The sequence below is a fragment of the Haliotis rubra genome, unplaced genomic scaffold, assembly GCF_003918875.1.
Source record: "Haliotis rubra isolate DU_JTF1 unplaced genomic scaffold, ASM391887v1 Scf524, whole genome shotgun sequence".
Classification (NCBI taxonomy): domain Eukaryota; kingdom Metazoa; phylum Mollusca; class Gastropoda; order Lepetellida; family Haliotidae; genus Haliotis; species Haliotis rubra.
In genome coordinates, this window is record NW_025767218.1 from 161,973 (window position 1) to 185,519 (window position 23,547).

General features: G+C 41.0%; 1 protein-coding gene across 1 annotated transcript in view; it reads left to right on the forward strand.

The window, feature by feature from the left end:
* The window catches only part of LOC124252801 (rho guanine nucleotide exchange factor 7-like), an 87,265-nt gene that overhangs the window by 40,548 nt on the left and 23,170 nt on the right, over positions 1-23,547 (forward strand). Inside the window, 13 exon segments of the mRNA XM_046686469.1 lie at positions 3,053-3,126; positions 3,678-3,772; positions 6,129-6,224; positions 13,490-13,612; positions 14,011-14,149; positions 14,585-14,644; positions 15,566-15,646; positions 16,227-16,376; positions 17,951-18,029; positions 19,059-19,087; positions 19,089-19,187; positions 19,667-19,901; positions 21,426-21,470. Of these exon segments, the coding sequence (XP_046542425.1) occupies positions 3,053-3,126; positions 3,678-3,772; positions 6,129-6,224; positions 13,490-13,612; positions 14,011-14,149; positions 14,585-14,644; positions 15,566-15,646; positions 16,227-16,376; positions 17,951-18,029; positions 19,059-19,087; positions 19,089-19,187; positions 19,667-19,901; positions 21,426-21,470 (1,305 nt within the window).

The following is a 23,547-nucleotide window of genomic DNA, read 5'->3' on the forward strand; positions in this document are numbered from 1 at the left end:
CCCACCTCACTTGGAATTCTTTTCAATTTAAATGATGTTTCTGTCAAAATTATATATTTTCAGGGACAACGCACTAGTCTAGTTAATCTGCCTTACCGTCTCTTAACTGCATAATTTTGCCTTACCATGAACCCTTACTGTGAAGCTGAAGCCCATAGTGAAGCAAGTCTAGATTCTCCCCAGCTTCAGTTTCTGAATATCCCACCTTGATAAAGATAAAGATAAAGATAAAGATGAAGATATTTATTGCATAGCATTCCATGAAGAAACAGTGGCTATATTCTATAAGCTACAAATATTTACACAGTAGGTACAAGAAATATAGATACATTTCACACATAAATGATGTACATTATAACAATTTTTAGAAATCATGTGGTATAATGACATGGACATAATATATGAGGAGACTATGGTAAGATATAAAATTCATTTAAAGTTGTAAAGATGTTGACATATTTTGGAAGTTAATTCAGGACTTCTGTTCATGAAAATTATTAGGAATTGTTCTTTTTTTGAGAGTTTAGTAAATTCTTGGTCATAATAAAGCATTGTGTGTGTAAGTGATTCCCTTTCTTCGTTATACTTGGTACATGATATTATATGGTGTTGCTCATCGTCTAAGACACTGCACATTTGACAGAGACGTTGTTCTAATGGGGTTGCAGGTTTTGTATATCTTCCAGTTTCAATTTTGAGTTTATGATTACTTAAACGTATACAATGAATAAATGAGGCTCCTTTTCAACATGAATGAAGTTCTTCTTATCAGAATCGTTAGCAGTGTGCGAAATTTATGCTGGTCTTGTGGTCCCAGTCTAGTAAAGATTCATCAGGACCACTAAATGATAAATTTGCAGTGGTCCTGGTAGCCAGTGAATTTGTTATTAATAGTTAAGTAAATCAACGAATGTTATTTTGGACCAGTGAAGACAGACAGGACCACTAATTATTGTCCACTCAATGGTCCTGTGGTGTGGTGGGAAGGTTTGAAAGGTTTCTTTCCCTGCTAAGTTTAGTGCACAGCAACTGAAAATATTTCTGATGTGGCGATGTGGCAGATGATGTCACGAGGTCATCTAAAGGTCATCCTGTCTGCCAGACTTGCCAACCTTTCCAGGTGCACTTAGTCTGTCTCACAGTCCCTGAACCACATTAATTTCCCTACTGCCAAGCCCTCTCTGCAGTGCTAAAGCCCTAAATAAAGCAAGTCTAGATTTCCTCAGGTGCTGAATCTCTGGTCTCCCTAGGGCTCCTTTTCAATATAAATGGGCTTGTTTGTTACTATCAAAATTATATATATTCAGAGACTAAGCCTTAGTCTAAGGTGCACTATGCCATAAGGAATGTCTCACGCTCAGCTGCTTCGACCAATGTCCAGCAGCTTCAGGAACTTGTAGTGCTTGTTGACTTTGACATTGAATCAGTCTGTTGCTCTAAGATCATAGGGGGATTGTAACAGAGACCATATAATAGATGGTCTCTGATTGTAACAAAGGATTTGCACTGCTTCAGTATATGCTTTAACAGTAAGACTGAAAGTAGCTGGTCAGATGGCTTGTACAAAAGATTCACAGGCATCCAGCACCCTATAAGCTAAACAAAATAGCTAAAAATTTAAGGTGTGTGATATTCAGCATACAAATATGTCACTTATATCTTGTGTCTTTATTAGAGTGAAGTTATTTGTTGTTTGATTTTTGTTTTGTTTCATCATTTACTGCACTCAGCCATATTCCAGCTGTGTCTATGAATAATGGAGTCTGGTCCAGACAAACCAGTGATTGATGTCATGAGCATCAGTCAACCAAGTCTGACAACCCTGTCCATGTAGTCACCTCTTGCAAGCACAGTTTGCTGGGGACCTACATTCTTTGAAACAAAACATAGTAATTAATATCAGAATATACATTAAGAGTGAAACGTGCATGCTGAGGTGGCTGGAAAAAAAATATTCTTATGTTCTAATGGGAATGTTTTGAAGAATGAACTAGCATGTGAAAAACCTCAGGAAAAGTCAAATCTTGCCTTAAAAAACTGGCTAAAGAAGGCATGTTTCAACCTGGGGTGAGAGCAGCGTAAAACTTAACTCACTCACTCACTCAACCTGGGGTAGAGTTGTGTCCCCTAGCACTAGTGCCTGTCTGGTGACTAAATCTGAAACCTGTTTGAATGCTGGGTTATAATTTCTCCCATTAGCTAATGTCAGGTGTTAAGGCAATGTCAGGCAAGTGGGTGGTCAGGCTGGTTAGCAAACCCAAAAGGCATGCACTGGTGCTCTGAATTTCAATCACTGTATTGTCTGCTCCAGATTTGATTGCTTACAGGATATTGCAGTCCTGCATTAGACAACAGTGAGGATTGGGAAGTGACAATGTCAGACTTAATCTTTAGTCAGACTTCTATTTGTTTGGTAAGGCTGAACGATTCAGAGAACGAGAACTGTCTCAGGGGTGGAAATAACTTTAAAATTTCTAGTGTACTCCGGTACAGTGGCACATGTAAAATCACTTGCCCTGATAAATTGTTCTATACCGGCCGTTTTCTTGTTGATTTTTAAATAAACAACATAATTAACATTGGAATATCAACTGGACACGGTACAGTGTGATATACAAATTTGCTTGCCCGACAGAAAAAACACTGGACTCGAGGCGTGCCGGCAATGGGTTATTTCCACCCCTGTGTCTTAATGTCATGCCAAACAAACATGTTCATGCTTGTCTGAATTTGGGTGGGGAAGCCTTGTGGTTAAAGTGTTCACTCGTCATGCCAAAGACCCGAATTGGATTTCCCACATAGGTCCAATGTGTGAAGCCCATTTCTGGTGTCTCCTGCCGTGATATTGCTGGTATATTGCTGAAAGAGGGGTAAAACCCTACTCACTCACTCACTTGTCTGACTTCATCGGGGAATTGTATTGAACTTATTATCTTGTTGGTGCTCTTAATATCGATCACTGTATTGTCTCGTCATTAGCTTGATGTGTCACGGTGGCTGGTGGCCATTCAGGAAATGAACTAAAAATAATGAAACAAATTTCGTCTTCCAGACATTGCTATGAGGACCCATTCAGCTGAGGTGCCGCAGTTCAAGAGAGAGAGCATGCAGCTGTATCACAGCGTGGTGAGTTGATATCCCAGACTGGCTGGTGTAGTGTAGCATCATACCCCGTCAGTGCTCACTTGCTTCTGGCTAGATTTAAAGTAGTGTTCTTGTACTGTTGTCATGGAAACAATTTCATCCACTTTCTTTGTGATGTTCTGCTCGTCATAGATTAAATGTAAGATTTACCCTGATTCACCTTCATTCACAATAAACGGCTTTCCATGAGTAACCAAACCTTATATGAGAGGAATACTACTGAAAGCTGTGGTGTTCCAAAATAATTTGTGTTCAGTTATGAGACAATGTAATCAAGTGCTTGGTTGTTTGGTCTCTACAACCAATTTTCCATTATTTCCGTTAATCAGAGCACAACTTGTGGAGGGTAGCCTATAGTGGTTATAGCATTCACTCAAAGGGCTCTGATACAGTTTTACACTCTGTAGAGGGGGTCGACAGGAGACACTCTGATACAATATATTTTAAAGTTACCCACTGTCATGTAGCTGGAATATTGCTAAACATTGCATAAAATCCACCTGACTGATTGACCTCTTGATGGCTTGTTTCAGGTGCTGAAGAACATCATTGAGACAGAGAAGACCCATGTGTCGGGGATGTCTCAGATACTACAGACCTACATCCTCCCCCTACAGAACGCTGGCATGTAAGTACACCTGTAGAGACTGTTGATTCATATAGGGTCACAGGAGACTGTTGATTCATATAGTCCAGCATTGTCATTGAGTCCTGCAACAGTGGGTAGATCCTTTCTCTAAACAGGAACAAAAGTCCCTAAGTTGAGTCTTTGATGTGAAGATCTTGTGACCTTTCTGTCCTTTTCGTCAACATTTTGTTAGGACCATTTCTGTATTCGTAACATTGAAATTGGATATATACCAGGGCTTGAATTAAATAATCTGTGAGTCTTAGACACTACTAAAATAAATGACACTACTAAAAAAAAAAAAAAAAATTCACTTAATCTCTAGTCTAGATTTTTACACAGACATTTGACCAATTTTGTGTTTGTAACTTAAGTTTGGATTTCACAGAGTAAAATCAGGCAAAGTTTGGAGTTCTTTTTTTTATAGTTTTTAGCATTTTTCAACATTTTTACAAACAAATAACAGTGATGAGTACATGAAAAATCAATCAAATAGTTTTAGCAGAAAATGATTCTGGCATTGATATTACCAGTTCGAACACTTTGTTAACATATAATATTCAAACAGTTTATGTTGAAAAACTTGGAAAGATGGCATAATGTTGTTAAACTTATTTCGAAAAATTAACCAGTTCTGCCTGGTCCTATTACCAGTTAGCTTCAGTGGTAAGACAAATTTTACCAAGGATACCCTAACGATAATATTTAAGAGTAGGAAGACCAAATACTGCCAATATTATTAGACCAACAGGGATAAATAGATGGAGGTATTCCTAACATTTCAGTCAGCCGTCACCAACTGATTCCTAGTATTATCAACCTACATTATGATTGCTAATTTTCGCTGCCCCAGATAAGCCCTTCATGTAATTTGTCAGATCATGAACTTGAGTGATACAGAAATGTTTGGCATATCTCAGAGATTATGATAATGTTTTGAGGTAAGCTGTCAGTTTTTCTCCCAGGAGGAAAGATAAGATTTGAACACAGGGCATATTTTCAGTGTACAGCTTGTGTTTCATTAGTTTTGACCATCTGTGCTGCAAACCACAGATGTATAAGCGTCAGATTTATGCATTTTCATAAGATGGTTCTTTTTTTTTTTATAAATTAAGCCAAATAGGACATTCTTGTAATTATATGACCTTTGGCAAGCCATGTGGTTCAAGGGTTGACTCACCTCATTCTCTCACTCACCTACTGCATATCTCCGCATGACCATGACAGTAAAAAAATCTGTTAGTTTTAAGCACTTAAGTTATATGGAGAGAGTCTATTTTGTATAATATAATCACCAGATATTTAATTTTCAAGGCCAATTTGGTTTAACTGTGACTTAGTAAAATGTAATTGCTAGTTTGTATTTATTTGAATACAACATTATAATTAGATGGAAATGCAGTGATAATATAAATGAGATGTGTATGTAAAATAAACTGTTACACATAAATTGTAAAGGAAAATTTGAGATGTTCCCACTCATCCTTTCTTCCGACTCTCCAATTGTGGAGAATGTATTTTTTTCACACCGCAATCATAATTGACGCAAGGCTCATTTGAACTCTACTTGTAGATTATACATGTATAGTAAGGAATTCGGATCCAGGGGAAGTTTACCAAAAGTTCTTGGAAAAGTTATTTCGAATGAAATGCAAAGATTTACTGTCACAAATCATCACTGGCTATCAGGTGCTGGTTGACATCAGTCTAAAAAAATTAGACCCTCACTCACTCTTAGTAGTGGGAGACTTTGTCTCACTGTGGCTCATTATCTCCCATTATCTCCCATTATCTCTCATTATCTCTCCTTATCTCTCATTATCTCCCATTATCTCTCATTATCTCTCTTTCACTCTCTGACCTGTGAAGATCTGGGGTAGAATACGTCTTCAGCAACCCATGCTTGCCACAAAAGGCAACTATGCTTGTCGTAAGAGGCGACTAACGGGATCAGGTGGTCAGGCTCGCTGACTTGGTTGACACATGTCATCGGTTCCCAATTGCGCAGATCGATGCTCATGCTGTTGATCACTGGATTGTCTGGTCTCGATTATTTACAGACTGCCGCCATAAAGCTGGAATATTGCTAAGTGCGGCGTAAAACTAAACTCACTCACTCACTCACTCATTCACTCTCTTTACTTTTGCCCATTCTCACTCACTCACTCACTCACTCTCATTCTCCCACTTAATCAACCCCACAGATCAAATGAATGTTGATGCACCTACGTAAGTTGCAAGCTGTTCACGTCCATTTCAATCTTAATCTCGTCCATTTCAATCTAAAGCTCGTTTGTTGCAGGGCAGAGAGGTGGGATACAATTACCTGATTACGGTTGTACGTTGTGTGTTTCAGATTGACGCCGGTGGAGTACTGCCAGCTTGTGGGGAACATTGAGCAGCTGATAGCATTCCAGCACAATTTCCTCGCATCACTTGAGGAATGTGAAAAGTAAGTCTACATATCTACACCTGTGGTATGTTAAAACTCTGCAAGTTCATTTGCAAATTAATGGTATGTTCATTCCAAGAACTGCAACCTAGATATCCATTGTAATATCGACACATTAGATGTCAATTTATTAAATGTACAAATATTTGAAGAAAAATTTCAATTTGATTTGTACGTATTTGTCAACATTCAGGTTTATTTATTTCTATAAGCTTTAGTCTAATGCAGAGTCTACAGTGTGTGGAGTTGAACTGAGCAGGTTATGGTAGAGAATGGTTACGACAGTCCGTAAATCCGTAAAACAAGAAATAAAATTGGCCTGGCCTTATCTTTAAACAATGACATTCAATCATCGACAGAATGAGACGCGAAACGTTTCGCCATGATTTTTCCTGAACGGTCATAAAGGGAGATAACTTGGGATGGCTTAGTTTATGATAATAATTATTGAATTTGAGGTTTTGTTAAATGACAAGTGAAATACAGAAGCATTTTACTTTTTGGATGTATTTTTTGACGCAAACAAATAAGAAATTATGGCAGCGATCAAGGTCATTCAGTACAACCCGTGTAGTGTGTCACATGACAGATTTGACGGGGTGTAGGTTTGTATACCCTGGCAAATCCACCTACATGGTTTCGTATGCTTTGGCTATTGACCTATCAGAATTCGACAAATTTATCTTAAGGGTATTAAAGAAACATACGATGGGAACTGTCATACTGCATTTCATTCATGTATAAGATGCATTTCATTGTGTTATATAAGTAACGAGCATACGCCGTAATGAATATTTTGCGATGCACACCACCACTCACAATCAGCTAAACGGGAACAACATATATGGTTTCTCTTTTGGGTTGGGAGACCGCCTCCGTGGTGTAGTGGTTAGAGCGTCCCCGCCGGTGAGCCGGAAGGTCGCGGGTTCGATCCCCGGCCGCGTCATACCAAAAGACGTTAAAATATGGTACTTGTTGGTCCCTGCCTGGCGCTCGGCATTTATGGGTACAACAAGGACTGGTCGGCTCGGAGTCAGTATAATGTGTCTGAGTGGGGTATTCATGCTTCACTGCGGCATGGTATCTCAGTGAGCTAGCACTATAAAACCAGCTTCAGTCTGGGCTAGTACAAGCAGCCGCACATACACATACACACGCATGCACGTCGTCATATGAGCGAAATATTCTCAAGCACGACGTTAAACCCATTTCACCTCACCTCACCTTTTGGGTTGGGAATATGAGCTCGTCAGGTACTGTGTAAATTTCTGTACTTTGACTTTGTTAAGGGTACGTTTCTGTAGTACCTGTGCCGATCCCGACCCGACCCCGACCCCGACCTCGACCCTAACCCCGACCTCTTCAGTGGAAGTAATGTGGTTTAGGGACTGTGAGACAGTCTTGGATCCAGACAACTAAAAATAAAATTGTCTTTCAGTGAAGCATTGCAGTGTTGCTCAGAGGTCTAGACAAAGGAGGTTAGGAGTAATTAATGGCTGCTGAGAACAACAGCGGATTTGTTACTGAGGCTTCTATAACATGAAGGTTTATAGGCCAGACCTCCCCACACCTCCCCACACCTGGTGGGGTCTTGTTTAGGAAACACGACAGGTTGGGGAAACATTAGATCAGCCTCCCTTGAAGTAGCATCTGCTTGCTGGTCAATTACCATGGTAACAAACCCACAGAAGGAAGCCAGTTCTGTGCTAGTCTGTCTGACAGTCCCTGAACCACATTATTTTCTCTACTGCCTAGCCCTCCCAGCAATGCTAAAGTCCTAAATGAAGCTTATGCAAACTGGAATATGTACACGCCATGCAGCCATGTAACTTGTGTAACTGTACAGTTCTGTCCTCCTCATCAGGCTGTAAGTGGCATTGGCGATGTTTTGCTTTTTAGATTTATGAAAACATCTCATTGAAATGTTTCATACCTAAGCATTTTCATGACATGTTTTCTGTATCCCTGGACATCAAATGAATAAACATTTTTATCATCCAAAACTGTCTTCCACAAGAGATATTGCTTGTGTGAGATCAAACGATATCTCCTAGGAGATATCACTTTGACAGTAGAGTTTGGACAATGCTATGATGACATCACAATGCTATGACATCGCTGCACTGCAAGTCTAATGGCAGTACCGTGTTCAGAGATGTACATTTTCCATTGAAAACTAATGAAGAGTGATTTTGGATGATAAACAGAATCTCACCCTCATGTCTTCTGATATCAAATATATCAACACTTGTTGATAAAAGTAAAAATATCCTTGGCATGCCTTGGATATTTGTAACTTTATCAACTTGTGGCGATATATTTGATATCAAAAGACACGAAGGTGAGATTCTCTATGTATGGGTTACCCTATATTTGTGATACATATTGTATTCCCCTTCATGGTGTAATCGTGTGAAGCCCATTTCTGGTGTCCCAGTTCACTATTTGTTACGAGGGAGGAGTGCAGAGAAAAGGACAGCCAGGTGTTAGAGAAGCACGTGCACAAGTGCCCACCAAGTTATTGATTCATTGGCCTAGGCCTGTGCTGTGCCGTCTCCATCCTTTCTCGCACACCTGGCTGTCCCTTTCTCCGCGCTCCTCCCTCGTACCAAATAGTGAACTGTGTCAAAATTTTAATGATAGTTTCTTAAAGAACTTTTTGGGTGGAGTCCGGAAAATTTTCAAATATAAGAAAGCTGTTGGGTATTAGTAAATGATAAACATGTGTACTATTTATATTTATGTGACAATTTTGTACAATGATAAAATTTGCAATTCATCGGTCCGTTTCTGACTCAAACAGACTGTACATGGTTGTAATTATGATTATAACAGAGATAAAAATGACAGATGCAAAGTTACACAATTATTGCTATTTACTATTGAACTTGAAACAATGAACTCTTCTATCAACAAAACATAATCAATTGTTTAAAAGGGTCATCATCAGTTGCTTTAATAGCTGGGTTTGGTCAGTCTGACCTATAATTGCCTTGGAGCAAGGTAGCCTGTACTGTATGCTGAGCCCATGGATGTATAGTAATTCTATCCTTCCAAGAGGCAAGTCTACACCAGTCTGTTATCATATTTGTTTTATAGAAATTTTCATTTAAACTTTTAGTTAATACCTTAGAGACTTGTGGAAGTCACAAGAAAGAAATCAAGATACCTTACATCTGTGCTGGGAAGTGGATGAGTATAGTCTGCTAGACCTGAAAGGGGAATCAGAAATTGTGATTAAATCATTATATCACTTACAATATATTTTATGTTAATAACTGACCATATTGGCCATCAGGAGGATGCATGGCAAGATGTCATACATGGGATACAGATAGGATGATGAATTGACTGCAGATTCAGAGCTGGGCCTGTTTCAGCCCATCTCAGGGAAGACAACCATTTGAAATATTTGGAAATTGTGTTAATTTGTGAAAGACATCCCTTGCATCTGATAAGACAAGTAACAAGCTGGACTCATATATTACTCCAGGATGTTTACACACAGCACAGACACATGGTGAGAGAACAATCTGTGACTGATTTACTGCCTCCCTCTACATCACACACACAGACATGTGTACAACAGTGAGTGCTCTGTGTTGTGCCCCTGTAGACTCGGGAGGGGGGAGACAAGGGAATGTCGATTAGAAACAGGAAGATGGGATGTGTGGGTCTAGGGGATGGTGGAGGTGAGGGGTGGTGTCAGCTGGTACTGAAGTTGGGTGGGGGTGGGGGTGGAGGTGGAGGGGTGAAGGGTAGTACTGAAGTTGGGTGTGGAGGCGGAGGGGTGAAGGGTAGTACTGAAGCTGGGTAGGGGTGGGAGGCGGAGGGGTGAATGGTAGTACTGAAGTTGGGTGGGGTGGAGGTGGTGGGTGGTGTCAGTAGTACTGAAGTTGGGTGGAAGTGGAGGGGGTGAAGGGTAGTACTGAAGTTGGGTAGGGGTGGAAGTGTAGGGGAGGGGTGTGGTAGTACTGAAGTTGGGTAGGGTGGAGGTGAAGGGGGGTGTCAGCTGGTACTGAAGTTGGGTGGGTAGGTGAGGGGTGAAGGGTAGTACTGAAGTTGGGTGAGTGGGTAGGTGATTTGTTTTGTTTGGGTTTGAGTGGGGAGGTGAGGTTTGTGGGGATGAACCAACTGAGATGATGATTTGATGTTGTTGTTTTAAAACTTGTTATGTTTTTAGGTTTGTTTTGTTTTGTTAATGTTGGATGTTTGGGTGATTTTCATTGTGAATGTGTAGGCTTAAGGTTGGTGTCAGAAGGAGGTAACTTTGGGAGGAATTATGCTTAAGGTGGCAAGGAGTGGAATATGTTGGATACAGAAGGTACCATGGATGGGACATGAAAGGGTTGGGGAGGAAGGGGGAGAGAGGGGGGTGCAGAGGAGGGACTTGGATCAGACAGATGTGTTTGCATTCCGGTGATAACCCCCTTGCCCAACAGACTGCTCCCATTATCTTCTTACAGTGAGTGAAGTGCTACATTAGACTTCATGTAACACATGAATGCTGGGAAGGCCTGATGTAATGAAACATGTCCAACATCTGGGAATGGCAGGGAGAGATTGTCATGCTTCATGGCAGCTTATGAGACATGCAATATTTGTTTCAATTAAAGTAATGTTAAAATACCAGAATTATGAGTGAATTCAGAGGAGGACCTGGAGTATTCCTCATTAACTTAAAAAACTGTTACCATGGTGACTTGAACATTTTGGCGATTGATGATGTCTTGTATGCTTGAATAGTTGCTGTTGGTGTCATCTTGCTGTGGTTGTATCTGCGTATGCTGTGCTGATGGTTTCACACAACGACACAAGGAGTAGGGACAGTTAGGTATAGTCTGTTTGCAGTGAAAACGTACCGATGAATGTCACTTAAACAAAAGCGTAAATCAAATAAAGTGAAATTAACATTGTGAATCCTCATAATTTGACCTTGCCAATTGAACATTTAAATCTCAGAATTTTGATCAGCTTAGGATAAAAGTTGTTTAACAAACGATCATAGTTTCAAATCGCTACTATTGGTTTATATTACAAGGGGGTAAGCGCATTAGTTAGAACAGTGAAACAAATGCACGTGCGGTTCGTGACAAGCGTTAACTTAGACCAACCCTACATGTTCCCGGAGTTTCATTTAATGTGCATACCCCCTTGTAATACAAACCAATAAGAGCGATTTGAAACTATGATCGTTTGTTAAACAACTTTTATCCTAAGTTGAATAAAATTCTGAGATTTAAATGTTCAATTGGCAAGGTCAAATTGTGAGGATTCCCAATTTCACTTTATTTGATTTACTTTTTTGTTTAAAATGAAATTCATGGGTTACGTTTTCACTGCAAACAGACTATAGTGTTTGGAGTTGGGGCTGTTCTGTGTAACTGGTTTATATCATGCCTGGGCTAGTCATTTCTAATTATGGATAGCCTAGTGGTTAAAGCTTTCGCTCATCACTCTGAAGACCTGGGTTCGATTCACCACATTGGTACAATATGTGAAGTCCATTTCTGGTGATATTGTTGGAATATTGCTAAAAGCGGTGTAAAACCAAACTTACTCACTCACTATTATAGATGTTGTAGCAGTAGTTTTCTCCCTTGGATTGTTTTCTTAAGAATAATCTTTGTAGGGCATAGCTTGTGAAATATTGCTGCTACTTAGCCACTCACTCACTCTCACAACTCTGAACTACCATTCCAAACAACCTCTCCAACAACCATCCTAAACGGCCATTCCAAATAATGCTCCTAAGGCCAGACCAATTATATTTCTTGTTTTACGGATCTGCCTGTCATATTTTTTCAAGAATAAGAAACAAAATCAAAATTAATTTTCCCTGCTCAAAAACCAAAATCCTAATGTTTTTGTGGGCCAAAAATGTAAACTTACAAGCATTTTTGTTTAGATTGTTTTTCGCCCCATATACACTTCATAAAGTGCCAAAGTAAAATACTTTGAGTATTCAGAAGGAATGTTACTTTGACTGGTGATTTTATTTTTATTTATTTTTTCCCTCCTGCCTTTAGGTTTTCTGAGGACAAAAATCCGTAAAACAAGAAATAAAATTGGCCTGGCCTAAACAACACTTATAAACAACTCCCCCTTAACAACCCATCCAAGTAATCCTGTAACAACCATCATGAGCAGCCCATCCAGACAATATCACCAGCAACTGGTTCCACGACGCAATCAATCTATCCTGAAACCATATACACAAACGTCTACTAGACTAACGCTTAGTATCTGAATATATACAGGGCTCGATTTAGTGCTTTGTTACTTGCACTGGTGCAACCAAATATGACAAAGTGCAACCTAGTTATTAGTCTAACTTGCACCAGGTGCAAGTCAATTTTTGAGTGGGTAAACTTCTGAATAAAGCATCTCAATAATTCAGTAGCATATTTCTGATATTACATGTTGCAATAAAACAGTGCAACTGGAATTTGACTGGTGCAACTAGGTTTTTATCTTAGGTTGCACCTGGTCCAAGTGGGTTAATATCTCTTAAATCGAGCCCTGTTATATAATTTTGATTGTAACAAATAAACACATTTAAATGGAAAAGGAGCCCCAATGAAATGGGAGATTGCTGGGGAAATGTAGACTTTCTTCATTTTGGGCTTTAGCAATGCAGGGAAGGCTAGGCTGTAGGGAAAATAATGTGGTTCAGGGACAGAGGGACTAGAGCGTCTACATGATTCTGGGCACTCATCACATTCCGTTACAGTCCAGCCTTGACCTCCCTTGTCACTCGTTAATCAAGGATCGGTTGGTCAGGCTCACTGACTTGGTTGATATATGGCATCGTATCCCAATTGCATAGATCGATGCTCATGCTGTTTATCACTGGATTGTCTGGTCCAGATTTGATTATTTACAGACCGCCGACATATCGTGTGAATATTGACGAGTGCGGCATAAAACTAAACTCACTCACTCACCATGGTAGCATTTATTTCACCCTAATAATCCTACCTTGATGTTGATTGGTGATTCTGGGTTAGAATCGGTCCATGGCAACCTTTACCAGTCGAAAGACTTGATCAAAACGACTGCATAGTTGGGCTAGGTTGCTTGGTCGATAGTGTGTCATTCTACCCCAACAGCATAGATCTTCCTTCTTAATATCAATCACTCGATTGTCTGGTCCAGACTCAATTATTTCCATGTCTCCAAGTGGAATATTGTGAAGTGCAGTATCCAACAACAGACAAATAATCCCCGATGTAGAATAAGACATCAGTTGCTTGTTGTTGCAGATTGCCCCCGACGCAGCGCCGGATCGGCGGAGTCTTCATGAAGCACGCTGAGCAGCTGAAACAGCTGTACATGGACTACTGTGGCAACCACCCCAAGGCTGTATCGGTGCTGCAGATACACAGGTGAGTCGGCTGAAGTGCTGCAAGATGCTATGCAGAGTTGCTTCCCTTTGACCTCTTTATATTGTGAGCTTTGTATATTATCTACTTGTGTCAATATATAATGATATATATACATATTTATATATCATTTCAATACACATTTACAGTATTTTCCTGAAAGGGGCAGAAAGCAGCCCTAAAGGATTGTTACACAAAAACAGTTGTTATTCCTAAAAAGCCATTATGTTTTAATGTAAACAAAATTTAGAGAAATGATCCACCAAAAGCAGACTGAAATAGGTTGCAGATGCTTCAGGTTTTGACAGCTGAGTGACAGGTATTGACAGGTGAGTGACAGCTATATACATCAGGTATTGTCAGGTGAGTGACAGCTATATACATGATTGATGTTTTTTCAGGGAGGACCTGAGTAGATTCATGGAAAGTGTTGACGCCACGCCCCCAGGGGCAATGACTCTCACCACCAACCTATCCAAGCCCTTCACTCGACTTGACCGATACCCCAGTCTGCTTAAGGAGCTGGAGAGGCACATCGAGGTACACCTTGTATCCACTGTATCAGATGTGTCCAGTCAAACCTTAGTCCAGACACTGTCAGAAACACTGTCGACACTGTCGTTTATTACTGAAAGCATTGATGTTTCTGATGCCAGTGATGTGTAAACAGTGAATTTTTTTAATCCAGTCGATATTGTTGGGGACTTAATGAAAGTATTTTGTTGGCAACTAGTAAAACATCTTCTCACACCTATGATGTGTTGATAGATTAATTTGTTAAGCCAAGCAAAAAAAATTGGGGTTTAGTAAGTTTTTAAAATAATAGTTGCTCTGGCCATACATGTTTCCAATAAATTATATTCACAACAGATTGCTATATTTATCTGAAAGGAAATCTTGTGATTTGAATAAAACTGAACTAGCTGTTAGTAACTTTATTATGAAATATTTTTAATGAAAATTTATCTTTTATAGGAAAGCCATTCAGATCGAGGGGACACGCAAAGGGCAATAGCAGTGTACAGAGATATAGCAGTAAGTGACACCACTGTAATATAATGTCATTTGAAAAGATACTAAACGTGATTTTATAACCTCTGAACTCTGATCCGGGTTGGAGCTGGTCCTCTGCAACCCATGCTTGTGGTACGAGGCGACTAACAGGATCGGGTGGTCAGGCTCACCGATTTGGTTGACACATCATGGTATCCCAATTGTGTATATCAATGCCCATGCTGTTGACCATTGGATGTCTGGTTGAGACTCGATTATTTTCAGACTGCCGCCGTTTAGCTGGAATATTGCTGAGTGCGGCGTTTTACAAACAAACAAACCTCTGAACTAAGTCCATCTTTCAGTCCCTGAACTGCATCATTTTCCCTTGAAGCCAGGGGTAGCCTAGTGGTTAAAGCATCCACACGTCACGCTGAAGACCCGGGTTCAATTCCCCACATGGGTACACTATGTGAAGCCCATTTCTGGTGTCCCCGCCATGATATTGCTGGAATATTGCTAAAAGCAGCGTAAAACCATACTCACTCACTCCCTTGGAACCAGCCCTATCTGTAATGCAAAACCCCTAAATGAAGCAAGGGAAGATTTACCACAGGCTCAGAATCTTCCATCTCACTTGGGCTCCTTTCCAATTTAAATGAAATCATTTGTTTCTATCAAAACTACATAAGTCTACCTCAGAACTCTTCTTCTAATAAAACACCCAAGTTCCCAACAGCTTCTGCTAGTTGTGCAAAGCGACTGTACAGATTGTGTGACCAGACTTGAAGTATTGGTTACAGGTTACCATCCTCCTAAAGGGTGAGATTGCCGACTTTGTGTGCTGGCGATAAGGAGCCTCACTCTGAGAGGGGGTCTGACTCAACATCCGAAACGTACTAGAATCTGTACTACGCAAAAAGTGTAATCCCTAATATAACATATATATGCTTGCTGTTACAGAATTCGTGTTTAGAAGTACGTAAACTGAAGGAGATGGAGCTGGAGATTGTAACCAGCACAATAGCCGGCTGGGAGGGAGAGGTGAGACAATGTTTAATGTAAAGAAACTGTCTCAGTAAGTTTGTCTGTTAAACTATCATCGTGAGAGTCAAATCCTGCTAACATCAATTCCTCAGAAGTAAACCTGGAAATTTGACCTTCTGAAGTGAGAGTCTGTAGTGTGAACTTCTGAGGAATAAACTCTCGAGATGGGAACCTCCTGTGATCTTAGCCTGTCATGACCTTAACCTCTGGAGGTCAGACTCCTGAGGCCTTGGCCTTAAGGACCCGAGACTGGAAGACGTTGTAGTCGTAGATTCTGTTGGAGTTGTAGATTCTGATGTTTTTGTAATCTTAGCCTTCTGAGGTTGGAGCCTAATGATCTTAGCCTCCCAAGAACTTCGGCCCCTGAGGTCGAAGTTTTTTGAGGCTCCTACTGTGACCTTGACCTCCAGTGATGCAAGGTGGGAGCTTTCATATAATTCCAGCTTCATGATATCAGAGACATATGTGATCTTAGGCTCTGAAAGTTCGAGCCCTCTTTTATCAGAGTTCGGGGGTGTTTCATGTCTGTATTCTTGTCTCTGCCCATGTTTATACTACTGCAATATCTGTGTTTCAGTCTATAGCCAGTCTGGGTGAGGTGGTCCATCTGTCACAGGTCAAGCTCCACAAGCAGACTGGGGAGAAGCATGACCGGATATTTGTCCTGTTCCCCAACGTGCTGGTCATGTTGTCCATGAGTGCCAGACTCAGCGGCTACCAATACGAGGTAAAACACAGTGTCTGTTTATTTGTTTTGTTGGGTGTTAAATGCACACACAGCAATATTTCAGCTTCATGACACCGGTCTGTAAATAATCAAATCTGGGCCACACAATCCAGTGATTGACATTATGATCAATGATCTTCATAATTGGGATACAGTGACATGATTACACAATGCCATTTAGAAAGTGGTCAAATGCAACATATGTTATATTTGGGATTACACTTTCTTAGTAAAGTACAAATTCTAGTATTTTTTTAGTTAAGCCCCATCCGGCTTCGAACTCACACCCTCAGAGTCAGGCACCTAATCACCAGCACACAAAGTCAGCCGTCGTGGAAGTTGCAGTGGCTGAGCAGGTTAGGGCGGCTGACTTTGTTTGCTGGTGATTAGGTGCATGACTCTGAGGCTGTGAGTTGAAGTCCGGATGGGGCTCAACTCAAAAAGTACTAGAATTTGTACTTTACTAAGAAAGTGTAATCCCAAATATAACATATGTTACATACAATGACATGAGTCAAACAAGGCAACTAGTCTGACCACCTGATGCAATTAGATATCTGCTATGTTTGTTTGTCGCTTAACGCCACACTCAGCAACATTCCAGCTAAATGATGGCGGTCTGTGAATAATCGAATCTGGACCACACAATCCAGTGACTGACATCATGAGCATCGATCTACACAATTGGAGACGAGCACGGGTTGCTGAAGTGAAATAGAGACAGGGCCCATGGTGTTACTGGTGTTGAAGATTATTGTCCATTCTGTGTTGCAATCGGCTGAACCTTGAGATGTTAGGAAAAAGCAGTACATGAGAAATTCAGTGAAATTCTAAAACTTTAATGATGCAGTCATAATTAAAACAAGTTATTCATGAGTTGTTTTTACCTGAAATAAAGTAAAGAATAAGATATGTTTATCATCGTGATTAACAGGTTTTTATGTATATTCAGTGGAAAATGTCTAAGTAAAGGCCACTTAACTAAACAGACCTGATAAGTAAACACTGTTCTTTGGTCCCGCAAATTTCTTCATTAATTATCACTATTAGAGTCTGGTTAACTAAACTCAGATAAGTAAACAATACCGCTTTAACTAAGCGTCTTCTCTTGGTCCCTGGAAGTAAATTACTTAACAAAAGGGACCGGATAACTAAATTAGCGATCACCTCATAATCCGACATGAGGGGCACATGTCAGTCTCCAGCTAAACATATGAAAACATGTTATGGTATTGTCTTAAAAAGTTTGTGGTGAAGAAAATTCTGTTGATTTAGAATCTAACAGGAAGACAGCGTGTATTACTGAACTCAATGAAATGTTATGGAATAAAACATGTCATATTACTTACAAATGTTGTCTGTTATTCTGCTGTATACATATACATGCATATGGTTGTCATTTGCAGGTTTTGATAAGTTTGGATAAGCAAAATACCTAATAAGTAAATAATTTTGGCGAGTCCCTTGAAATTTTACTTATCAGATTTCCACTGTATGTACAGTTAACAAAAATGTTCTAGTTGTTTGGTTGTGGTTGTTTACTGTGTTCAGTGCACTGGTTATCTCCCCTACAGGGCAAGCTGCCGCTGAGTGGAATGGCTGTCAACCGGTGTGAAGACCTGGAGACCTACCCTAACGGCTTCGAGATCTCTGGTAACTAGACTAAAAGCTTACTGATGGGGGGATATGTCCCCCATTGTTGCATGTCTGATTGTTCTTGAATGGGTGCAGAACTTCTCTCTTACTGAAAGGCAACCTGGCTGACTAGTGAGATGGGTTCTGGTAAGATTATGTAGTGAGATGGGTGGATTGAGGTGGGGTGAGGTAAGATGAATGGGTTGGGTGAGGCAAGATGAATAGGATAGGGGGTGTGGCAAGATGAATGGGTGGCAAGGGGTGTGGCAGGATGAATGGGTGGAGTGTGGCAAGATGAATAGGAGGGGTGTGGCAAGATGAATAGGAGGGGTGTGGCAAGATGAATGGGTGGGGTGTGGCAAGATGGATAGGAGGGGTGTGGCAAAATGGATGGGGCCTGACAAAAGACTGAGGCATGACAGTATGGATGGGGTGTGTTTAGATAGGTGGGGATTACGAGATAGAAGGTGTGATGAGATGGGTGGGGCATGCTGACATGGTTGGGCCGTGATGAGATGGGTTTGCAGAGATGAGATGGGTGGGCTGTGATGAGATGGGTGGGCCGTGATGAATCTTTGAGCCGTGATGAGATGGGTGGGCTGTGATGATGAGATGGGTGGGCTGTGATGAGATGGGTGGGCTGTGATGAGATGGGTGAGCCGTGATGAGATGGGTGAGCCGTGATGAAATGGGTGGGCTGTGATGAGATTTGTAGGGATAGAAATGCAGAGATGGACGGGCGTGATAAGAGGGGTGGGCCTTGACAAGATGGGTTGCAGTGATATGTTGAGATAGGTTTGCAGTAATGAGATGGGTGGGCAGTGATGAGAGGGTGGGGCATGTTGAGATGGGTTTGCAGTGATGAGATGGGTGGGGCATGTTGAGATGGGTGGGGCGGAAAAGTTTGGATGAGGTGACTGCTTGGTTTGGGTCAGCTTGGAAAAATCATTATTTTTCAACATGTTCATCCAGAAGTAAAGTGTTAGTCTCCCTGTTGCTCAATATAAACCGTTCCTGTTTGCATGAAAGTTCTGTACTGTGTTGCAGGTAACATGATAGAGAAGATGGTGGTGACGATGCGGCACCAAGGTGGAGGTGGGGCCGTGGCTCGACATCCTCCGTCAGCAGGTCAACCAGACGTATCATTCCTCCTCCACCAAACCACAGAGCTTACAGGTGAGCTGTACCCGCTCACAGATATTCACAGAGCTTGCAGATGGCTGACCCCACACACCCAATCCCCACCCAAACCACCAATGCATCAAATAGATATAAGAATGAAGCACCACTCACAGACACAGGCACCACTCACAGACATGAAGCACCACTCACAGACACAGGCACAGAGGTTAACCCAGACCACTAATGACACAGTCACAGACATGCAGAGCTTACTTGTGAGCCTCTTGCAAACAGTATAAACCTGCGCAAGAACATTTTCCTAGAACTCAGTCTAAAAACATGACTAAAGTCTATTGTGTGGCTCAGTGATTTGTTGATGTTGTGTCGTTGTATGTCTGCTCCAGACTTCATTATTTACAGCCCACAGTGATATAACTGGAATATGTCTGTGTACACACAGACTGTAACATAAAGCAACAACAAACAAACAGTGACCTACCCTATATCATCACACCAACCTGTGGCTATTTCAGATCTCCATCTCCACATCTCAGCCCAGCATCAGCACGGTGAAGACGCAGGCCAAGACTGCCCAGGTGATGCAGACCCACATCCACCAGTCTCCGCCCCACCACAAGCCAGTCCACAAGACCTGGAGCATGTCCTGTCTCCGCCCGTCCCCGCCACTCCGCCCCTCCCTCATGTGCAGGGACGAGGCACTCAAGAGCCCCAAGGCCAACCGCAAGTCCACAGCCAAGAGGAAACCAGGTGAGACTGTCTGAAATATATCACTTTGGGGAATAATGTGGGACCAGATTTGAAAGGGGTGAGCATTTCCTTTGGAGATAATAGGTTACGATAACTACCCCTCCATCTGATTCTGGTCTGCTTGTGGCGATCCTGGGTCAGGAAATGTTTCCTTGTGGAGATGCAGCAACTTACGCTGGTCTCCTTGTGGGGGTCTTGGGTTAGGTCCCTTGTGGGGGTCAGCAAGTTAGGTCCTCAGCAACTTAAGTTAGGTCCTCAGCAACTTACGCTGGTCTCCTTGTGGGGGTCTTGGGTTAAGTTAGGTCCTCAGCAACTTACGCTGGTCTCCTTGTGGGGGTCTTGGGTTAAGTTAGGTCCCCAGCAACTTACGCTGGTCTCCTTGTGGGGGTCTTGGGTTAAGTTAGGTCCTCAGCAACTTACGCTGGCCTCCTTGTGGAGATGCTGAGTTAAGTTAGGTCCCCAGCAACTTACGCTGGCCTCCTTGTGGAGATGCTGAGTTAAGTTAGGTCCCCAGCAACTTACGCTGGTCTCCTTGTGGGGGTCTTGGGTTAAGTTAGGTCCTCAGCAACTTACGCTGGCCTCCTTGTTGAGATGCTGAGTTAAGTTAGGTCCCCAGCAACTTACGCTGGCCTCCTTATGGGGGTCTTGGGTTAAGTTAGGTCGCCAGCAACTTACTCTGGTCTCCTTGTGGGGGTCTTGGGTTATGTTAGGTCCTCAGCAACTTCACGCTGGCCTCCTTGTTGTAAGCTCTGCTGGTTGTAAAAAGTGCCTTGATGAATGGGAAGTCAGGCTCACTGACACAGTTGATATCCAGTCACCGTGCCCCTTAGGCCTGTATCGCTGATCATAATCTTCCTCAATGGTCTCACAGTACTGTCACATAGCTGGGATATTGCTAACTGAGGCCTTGAACAACAAACCAGCCAAAGTCTTTTGACATTCATCAATATGTGTCTTAGAAATTATCCTAAAACTAATGGTTTTAACAACTGCAATTGTGAACCCCAACCCTGACTTTGTCTAATGCCGCATATACTTGTGGGTGGGAGAACATTGAGGGTGGGTAGATGTTCAGGCTGAGGAAGACGTTGGGGTGGGAATGGGCAGTTAGTGTTCTGATTTCATTATTAGTTTGGCTGATAAGCATACATTTCTGTCATACCTTAATGACAACGAACACTTCAGCCCAAGGGTAATTGTTTTTCCCTCTCAGAAATACAGGATATGTGTTTCTTGAAAATGATACTTTTTAATCCTTATTATTTTTAGTTGACATAGGATGATATATGTTACAAAAATCACTTCAGTGCTAGCTTTACCAAAAACGTGAATGATCACTTTTGATCAAGCATTATTCAATCAGGATGAATACATTTGCATATGATTAATAATTTTTAGATTGTTATGAGAATGCTATGAAAGGCTCTTGGTATATACTGATGTTTTAAGATTTAACCAACTTTAACTCTAATTCCCTGTTGATATTTGTCAAATAATTTCATGATATGACTTTTTTTTGCTAAGTGCGGACCGGTTCTGGTGACGATTACGATGACGCTTGGCATAGATGTTAGTCAATAGCTGGTTTATGTTGTGTCTAGATCGTTAAGTCGTTCATTTCTGTTGTCAATTTCAGAATTATATTTGTACTTTTCAACTGCCATATTTCATGTTTCACTTGATGAATACTTTTTTTTCTATAAATGGAACTTTGGCCTAGTCGATGTATTCAATTCGTTGTTTACAAATTTGTTGTTTACAAATCTGTTGTTTACAAGTTCATTACGTGTTTTCACAATAATGTACTGTAACTGTGATTGTTTATTCCGTATTACACAACTCATCTGCAAGTTTCCACCCCAAATTGTTGTCTTTATGCTATTTTGGCCAATGCACTTTTTTCCTATTTTTTTTTCACTAATATCTCAAGCACATTTTCCTCTGAATGTTTTTTCCTTGTAATCATTTTTCATTTTTTAAGGCCTTACATGTGCTTTCAGAATTTTCAGAGCCTAAAGATTTTTTACATTTTTTTTTATGTACACCAATTTTCTTGTGACTTTGTGACGATTACCTGATCACTACAACACATGCTGTCAAGATTCATTAAGTCTTATGTGACAGAAGAGTTCAATGTTGAATAGCATCAAATCATAATTGGCTATATTTGCTCAGGTTTAGAAAGGCCAGAGTTTAATCTGCTTTGAAAGGGGCATTAAAGTGTGATCATAGCTTTGTGGTTCAGTCTGTGTTCGCAGACAGACCTTGGAAACAAACCCGTGAAGATCTGGGTTAATTTGGTCTTCAGTAACCATGCTTGTCGTAAGAGGCGACTAACGGGATCCGGTGGTCAGGCTCGCTGACTTGGTGGACACATGTCATCGGTTCCCCATTGTGCAGATGCTTGTACTGGATCACTGGATTGTCTGGTCCAGACTTGATTGTTAACAGACCGCCACCATAAAGCTGGAATATTGCTGAGTGTGGCATTAAACAACAAATAAACAAACAAACCGTATCAGCTGATTGACATAAAGATCATAGGACCGTACAAATTAAACCTATAATCATATCATAGCCAGCTTTGTCTTCAGTTAATGTTAAGCGACAGAGAAGCTGTCACAGATAAGATTTCAGTTATTTCATTTTGCCCGAATAGCTCGGCAATTTGAAAAATTGTTATATGTTTGCATGTTTCCCCTTTGAAGTTGAATTTCTAAATATTAATATTGCATGTAGTTTATACATTTATAGCATGTTATCATTTCATTTGAAAACGGCTTTCTTTTCATAAATTGTTTTCTGGTGTTTAAAAATGTATGGTTTGTATTGGGCATTTACATCCTCGTGAAATAGAGGCATCAGTGTCCCAGTCATCCTTGTGCAACAGTCTGATGTGCCTGGATATTCCATGATTGAAGACCCATGAAGATCCGGTTAAAATTGATCTTCAGTAACCCATGCTTGTCGTAAGAGGCGACTAACGGGATGAGGTGCTCAGGCTCGCTGACTTGGGTGACATATCGTATCCCAGCTGTGTAGATCGATGCTCATGATGTTGATCATGGATTGTCTGGTCCAGACTTGATTATTTACAGTCCGCTGCCATATAGCTGGAATATTGCTGAGTGCAGTGTTAAACAACTACCAACCAACCAATCAATCCATGATTGAAACCAGTTTGAACCGTTGTTTGCCTCAATTCGTTACACTGCTATATTGAGTCTAACAAAACCTAGTAGAAGGTCGCGTCAGCTAACCTTTTGATTGACCAATCAGAACACAGCTTACCAAATCACGAAAGTTAACATTCACACATATTGTTTGAACCTTTACCTAAAAAACTCGAACGATTCCGAATGCTATTTTCCGCACGATCGCTTCCGAGTGATACACGCAATGAGTAAACAGTCGCTGAAAATAGCGTTTTGTCAATATTCAAGGATGTCATCTTGCGAAAATGTAAGCAGATAGTAACCATGCCATTAGAAACCCATAAGCGTATATACTGCAGGTCAAATATCTGTTTTATGTGGATTTCCGTTTGTTGATAGAGAAAATCCAAAAACCGTTTAGTAAGTGCCGCAGAACCCTAACAAGTAGTCGTTGTCTGATTGGTTAAATCCGTTTGGACGTCTCGTGTTTG